The 6,898-nt window shown below is 37.7% G+C and overlaps 2 protein-coding genes across 2 annotated transcripts; both read right to left on the bottom strand.

Moving 5' to 3' along the window:
- Positions 1-989: 989 nt before the first annotated feature.
- LOC124884042 (protein PXR1-like) lies at positions 990-3,905 on the bottom strand. Its single transcript, XM_047391632.1, has 7 exons — positions 3,891-3,905; positions 3,632-3,683; positions 3,505-3,548; positions 2,100-2,210; positions 1,928-2,008; positions 1,782-1,841; positions 990-1,672 (listed from the first exon to the last, which is right to left on the bottom strand). The coding sequence occupies exons 1-7, from the start codon at positions 3,903-3,905 to the stop codon at positions 1,325-1,327; spliced, it is 711 nt and encodes a 236-aa protein (XP_047247588.1). The 3' UTR covers positions 990-1,324.
- Positions 3,906-4,433: 528 nt separating this feature from the next.
- LOC124883623 (uncharacterized G-patch domain protein DDB_G0278987-like) lies at positions 4,434-5,826 on the bottom strand. The gene is made up of 4 exons (XM_047390801.1): positions 5,488-5,826; positions 5,183-5,281; positions 4,984-5,097; positions 4,434-4,570 (listed from the first exon to the last, which is right to left on the bottom strand). Exons 1-4 carry the CDS (start codon positions 5,500-5,502, stop codon positions 4,520-4,522), a joined length of 279 nt encoding a protein of 92 aa, XP_047246757.1. The 5' UTR covers positions 5,503-5,826; the 3' UTR covers positions 4,434-4,519.
- Positions 5,827-6,898: the final 1,072 nt, after the last annotated feature.

Consider the following 6,898-nt stretch of genomic DNA (forward strand, 5'->3'; position numbering starts at 1 on the left):
ACCCTTGATAACTCTGTAGGAGCTGTGGAGATCCACAACTAAGGTTGGAGATTCTGTTGACAGGACAACTGTTAGATGTGCACTCAATATGTTGACTTTATAGAAGAGTAGCAGGAAGAAAACCAGTGTTGGAAGTTAACCATAAAGGGACACAGCATAAATCTGTAAGAAGGTGCTCTGCTTACTAGCAAAACATTAGGTGTGGCAGAAAATTAACACTGCACATCCCCCAGAGCACACTCTCCCTATAGTGACACTTAGAGTCAGCTCAGTGCTGTGGGAATGCTTTTCTTCAGATTGGATAGTGAAACTAATCGGGGCGGATGGGGATATGAATGGAGCTAAATACAGGATAGTCCTGGAAGAAAACCTCTCAGAAGATATAAAAGACAAACATGAGCTACAATGGAATAGTTTAGATCAAAACAATGTTTTTGAATGGTCTAGTCAAACTCCAGACTCAATATTTGACATCACAGTTTCACTATTCAGTCCAACTGGGCTTGATCAAAAGAAGCATGGGCAAAAATGTTAGCCTCTAAATGTGCAAAGCTGATGGACACAGAGATCTCCAAAATATTTGCAGCTGTAATCGAAGTTGATTTTACCAATTATTGATTACCGCTGCTTCACATTGGAGGTGATCATTCAAGAGGTATGAATACTTCTACAAGACACCAGACGAGAAGAGTCTAAGCGCTGCGTTAATGACAAAAGCCAATTGTACAAAAAACAGTGTCACAAAGAATTGAGCCACTGGTGATTTTGTAGAGATCAACAGTTTTTCTTCAATTAATAAATATAACTGAATTAAATGTTGAGTTTTTCTAAAATGTTCAGTTTGAGATGATGCTACTGCAATAAATGATCAATTTATTTTATGGCTTGTTATGCATCTTAAGAGAAAAGAGCGCTGTATGTTGCTGCACACAGTCTTGTTAATGATTGGCATGAGGTTGATGTGTGAACCCAAAGTAAACTCACAATAATGACATCAAAGGTTTATTTCACAAAGCAAACATTTGGAATTTTTTAATGAAGTTGACAAATATGCTTTAAAATGAGGCATTTTCCCCTATTTTAATTTTCAAACAACATACATGCAACATGTTTCTCTTAATTTTATTCATTCTGCCAACTCTCAAGAAGCCAACAGAGAAGAAACCGTGTCTTATTTGCTTGTACGTTCAATATACGTGTTTGAATCCAGAACTAAAAAGCAGCCAGAACACACCTTTGGTGCTGATCACATTTTTTTTAATTGCAAGTGTAATCCATTTCTTTTTTTAAACAGTATGATCAGTAACCTTTTCAATCTGTCATATTATTGTTGGTAAGGCTTGGAGCCTCTCAGGAGGTCATGTGAGGAGAGAGCGGTGGTGGTCCTGGTCGTTCCATCTCCATACCTCCTGGGACTCCCCATCAAGGACTCCATGGGGCTGGGAGTTCGAGCCCTGTCTCCGACACTCAGGTGGGTGCTGGTGTAGGTTGACTTGTAGGTGTCTGAAGGATTCTGAGGATTAGTCGTCACAATGGAGGGGAGAGAAACAAAGGATGAGGACCCGGTGCCACTCTGAGCGGATTGGCCGTCGATGTAGGCAGAAGGTGCACTGACGCCCGAGGCTGAAACTTCTGGTGTAGGCTCGGCGCTCTGGTCACCTTCAGGGCTTTCCTGTAATGTATATGGCACCACGCTCATGAAGAAGCAGTGTCCACAGAAATACTCAGTGGAAAAGGAGAGCAACAACCTGATAACATTCCCATTTTAGGATTACCTTTACCTTCTTGTCCTTCTCTTTATTCTCCTTGTCGCTATCAGGTGATTTGGATGTGGTGGAGTCCTTCTCAAACACAAACAGATCAACACTGACTGCATCCTCTGGCTTTCAAAGAAACTAAACACATGTTTTTTTCCCCAATAAAATACCTCCTTCTTCTTCTTTTTCTTCTTTTTGTCTTTTTTCTTCTTTTTCTTCTTGTCATCATCACTGCTAGAAGATACTGAGTCCTTGAATGAGAACACAGAATTTAAAAACTGCACTTCAGTTTCCTAACCATCACACAGTACTTCAACAGCCTTTTTAAAAATTAAATCTAACCTTTTTCTTGTCTTTCTTTTTCTTCTTCTTCTTGTCCTTTTTCTTCTTCTTCTTTTTCTTATCATCATCACTTGAAGAATCACTCGATGAAGAGGAGGAAGAACAAGAATCCTGGATGGACAGAAAAAAAGTATCCTCTCGTGTGTTACTCCATACCCTTCCATCCATTGGGCAGTCAGTGTGCTAACAAAAAATGTATATCTGGCCTGTCTTTCTACAGGATGAGACCTTTGCAAGTAAAAAAAAAAAAGATATCGGTATCCACAATGAAGAATTAAGGACCATTATAACTGTTGAAATGGTGAAGTATTGATTTGAAGTGGAGGGGAAAATGCAATTTGCTCCCCTGTTCATTAAGGTGGACATCATGCATCAGTTTTTGGGGTTTTTTTCCCTGAAATTTGTTTTATTACTGTATTGTGTTTTTTTAAATTACTTCAGTAAACCTTTCTACAGTGAAAAACTATTTTTGTTGTAACACAGTTTTGGTAATATAAACAATATGTCTTGCAGATTGGTTCAGTTATGTGAGTTAGAGTTAAGAGTCAGTTTATTTTATAAGGCTGGAGTACGTGACACGAATATCTACAGACAGGGTAGTGGAGCTAAGTCAAATCAGTATGATGACAGTAACGGTCTGTGAATGTCTCTTGGAAGCATATCAAGATATGTATTCTAAATGTAGTGACGGTGGAGCCAAGGATATTGGAGTGGGTAAAGATGCAGAGGAAGGTGATAATTTGCCACCTGACAGAGTTGAAAGAGAAAGGAAAGCCAAATCTAAGATTTCTCAACACCCAAAAACAACCTATTCCAGTGTCTGAGGCTTATTTTCTGTTCCTAATGTAACCAGAAACGTTTTGGACGGGAGGGGATGGGGTAGAACACTGGTAAAACATGTTGCAATTTTGGATTATTTTCTAGATTTCACTTGCTATATAGTATTTATTTGTCACTCATTTATTTTAACGTCTAAATGAGTGTTGTTTATCTTAAAAGAAATGGGGAAAACTGCCTAAAGATGATTGAAAACACTGAGATACTAAATTTTGAGCAAGCTTACGATAATTCATGCAGGGGTTGGCTAAAGCAGAGCAATTTCAACCTTCTTTTTCTTCTTCTTTTTCTCCTTCTCCCTCATCATCACTCAGGTGACCATCCTCAGGTTCAACCTGTGCAACTTGCTGTGCTCTCCCTGCTGGAAATAAATCATCATGGCAACCCTGTTTGTGAAGCTGACTAATTCCCAGAGAGTTGCGCACTCACAGGCCTGTGTGGTGGAGAGTTTGCTCTCTCCTGCTGCTGTAAGCTCTTTGGTTTGCCAGCAAAAAAAAAAAAAAACAATAATATAGCAATGATTTTTGGCATAGGCATGTTGTGTGCAGGTATGATCAATATTTTCCACCTTGTCAGCATCTCCATCAGCGCTCGGTGCTCCTGTGTCATTATCTGCAGCATGAAGCATAAGCAGTTTGAACATATTGATGCACTTAAATTAATTTGGTTATGTGTTCTTTGTTCTCTATGTGTACATTTTTCACCCTCAACTGTAAGAGAACAACTTGGGTCATTTTGCTCTTCATCCTGCAAGAAACACACAATGCTTGCTTAACCTTAATTAAACTGATGTAGAATATACACACTCATGTGGTGCTCAAATTGTGTATTCTACTGTGTAAAATAAGTATGGTAATGGCAGAGCATTATTTGCTAATACCATTGTGTTATATTATGCTATTAAAAAGAAAGGCAGATATACGTATGATGGGTGTTAATTTTTCTAGGTTCTACCATCTTGACTACCATTTTAAAACAACAATAAAGCAGGACTTTAACTGTTTCAGTTTCTTAGGCTTTACAACACTATTCTGATCCATTGTCACTGCTCGACTGATTGAAGGATGAGTTGTAAATGTGCAGATGAAAAATGTCTAAATTTAAAGTGGAAAATAAACAAAAAGGTCGTTGAATTTAGATCTCCAGAGAGTTAGGGTTTTGTAGTTAAGCCTTGGTAACCGATGGAAACTGATCCACCGATTGCATGAACAATCCACTTCAGGTTAGTTCATACAAAAGTGCCACCGCAAAAACGGCAACATATACCTGAGCTTTGAAAAGACAAGACTGTAAGTACTGTATGTGAGTATGGGAAAGTAAAACAGAAATTAGCAATGTAGCTAAATGCAAACCATCAGGAATAGGTCGGCTATTTCATCCAGCGTTATTGCTGTTAGTCATGTTTCTCAGCACATCAGTTAACAGATCCAACTGGTTTTTAACTCCTGGCTGCGCCAATGATCTCTTTCTTCATAGTCTTACATATGTGAACTGTTAGGGCATTCAGTTTATTTGCTCCAAAGAGAACTTAAACCTTGTACAATAAAATAAAAGATAATTGCCTTTTTCGTATCCTTTTTCTTCTATTTTTTCTTCTTGTCTTTCTCACTATCAGAAGAGGAAGAGCTGGAATCCTGCATGAATTAAGAAAAAAAAACATCAATACTTTCTCCAGAAAGTAAATTATAGGAAACATGCTGGAAAACAGATCCAATTTGATTAGGTAGGATCTAAATGTAAAGAAATAAATCAATTAAAGAGCAACGAACTGTTGCTAGGAAGGCAGAAAATAAAAATAATAGTACAAAAGCTGCAAGTTTTTAAACATATAAGCCACAGGAATGAATCATAATAAGGGCGCCAACCATTAATCATCTTGAGAGGTTGTTTGGTGAATCTGACATGGTCAGAAGCTTGCTGGAGTGAATCTAGATGCACCCAGAGCAGGATGTGTGTCATTAATACTACTGTTTTCAGAGAATATTCAGATCTTAAAAGTAAAAAACTTGAAAAAGTGTCAGGTTCTGCTTTTTTATTAACAACACACCTTTTTCTTGTCTTTTTGTTTCTTCTTTTTGTCCTTTTTCTTTTTCTTGTCATCCTCACTATCAGAAGATGATGATGATGAAGAAGATGAGCTATCAGAGGAAGAACTGGAGTCCTTTAGGAAGGAAAATCGAATGAGTTATATACGCACCAATACAGCAGGGTAAACTTACAAGATCTGACATGTTTCCACACTAAACCTTCTTCTTCTTCTTTTTCTTCTTCTTCTTCTTCTTGTCTTCCTCACTGTCAGATGAAGAAGAGGAGGAGGAGCTCTCTGAAGAAGTTGAACTCGAATCCTATAAAAAATCAGTTAGTAATTAGGAGGACTTTTTTTATTTTAGTCAAAGATAGACTGGAGGAAGACGAATCCTGTCACACAAAAGGAAAAAAAAAAAATAAATATTTAATTAAGATAGAGTATGGGTTAGGGATTTGTTAAAGTTCAAAGGGCACCTAGTTTCTGTAATATAATCACAATAATTTCATCTTTGTAAGATTATACCTCCTTTTTCTTCATTTTTTTTTCTTCTTATCATTTTTCTTCTTTTTCTCTTTCTTCTTCAGATCTCTTCCAATGAGCTGCAATACTGAATGCATGAGATATGCAGGATTTATCTGGAGGCCTTGTAGCTGTTCCTCTAGGCCCTCGGGTCCTGAAACATGGTATTTTTTACAGTTATCTTTTTATTGTATTATTCAGAAACGTTGGTTATCAAGAAAGCCGGAGACACCTCTGCCTTTGCTTGTATAAGCGAGTATACAAGAAATAAATAAATAAAAAGAAAAAAAACTATTTAAGGTTTTTTTTTGTTTTTTGAGAACGAAGCCTGCAAATTGTGGAGTCCAGCTCTGTTTACCTCGAATATTATCTAGTGCAACCATTTGTCTATAGAAGTCACATCATTTTTCTTAAACGTAGTGTGTAATTTAACTTCAGAAAAAATACAGATGTTCTGTGAACTCCTCAACGTTTGTTAGAGAACATAAGAGCACAAACAGCATTATGAAGACCAAGGAACACAGACAGATCAGAGATAAAGAGGTGGAGACGTTTTAAGCAGGGTTTAAGTTATAAACGTTGTCTCATAAGTTGAACAATTCACAGAGGCCTGATCGATCCGTACCCACCAAGTTTGTTTGCCACAAGCCGAGAAGCACAACAAACACGTTCTCAGATCTGATGAGATCAAAATTAAAACTTTTCGGCAGCAATATGCTTAATGGTGGCAGCATCATGATGGGGGGATGCTTTTATTCAGCAGAAACTTTGAAGCTGGTCAGAATTTTTGGGAAGATGGGTAGAGCTAAATTCATGGCATTGCTGGAAGAAAATTTGTTCTGCTCTTCGTTTAGTACCTACTCAGCGCAGTTCTTCTCAGGTCTGTTCTACTCTACACGCTTTGATTTTTTTCCATTACAATAGAGTACTCGGTGTGGACAGGATCATTAATAGCAAGGTGGCACCTCAATCCAAAAGAGAAACATGATCCGATTTGTGGTGACACAAACACAACAACAATGGAGGACCTGCTGCTCTATGGCTTTTGTCAGACTCCGAATGAAAGAAGAGAGCCAGCGGAACCAGTTCTTTCAGAACTTACCCTAATGTATTGACAAGTGTGTGGAAACATGCAGTTATTACATGTCAGACCAAGACAGGAATTACAAGGAAGCTGTTTTTTTTAGTTATGCAAGAACAATACAATAGTAACATGGCAAATCCTGTATTTTTGCTATTCACATAATAGACACTTGATCTTTATTAAAAAGGCCTCTGTTATAAATGTGTTATAGCAACATATTTCAATCATTTTATTTGGTGTTTCCACATCTAAAATAGCAAATGATCAGTCACACAGATTGGCCATCCAATGCTCCAGCTGTGGTTAGTACCTTGTTAAGGGAAGACGAGT

This window comes from Girardinichthys multiradiatus, chromosome 18 (genome assembly GCF_021462225.1).
Source record: "Girardinichthys multiradiatus isolate DD_20200921_A chromosome 18, DD_fGirMul_XY1, whole genome shotgun sequence".
NCBI classification, from domain to species: domain Eukaryota; kingdom Metazoa; phylum Chordata; class Actinopteri; order Cyprinodontiformes; family Goodeidae; genus Girardinichthys; species Girardinichthys multiradiatus.

Coding starts and splice junctions, on each gene's coding strand:
- LOC124884042 (XM_047391632.1), bottom strand. Junction 3,549..3,631: donor TACAGTTGAGGGTGAAAAAT/GTACACATAGAG, acceptor TTCATGCTGCAG/ATAATGACACAGGAGCACCG. Junction 2,211..3,504: donor CTGATGGAGATGCTGACAAG/GTGGAAAATATT, acceptor CTGTCCATCCAG/GATTCTTGTTCTTCCTCCTC.
- LOC124883623 (XM_047390801.1), bottom strand. Junction 5,098..5,182: donor AGAAAAAGAAGAAGAAGAAG/GTTTAGTGTGGA, acceptor TCCTTCCTAAAG/GACTCCAGTTCTTCCTCTGA. Junction 4,571..4,983: donor AACAAAAAGACAAGAAAAAG/GTGTGTTGTTAA, acceptor TAATTCATGCAG/GATTCCAGCTCTTCCTCTTC.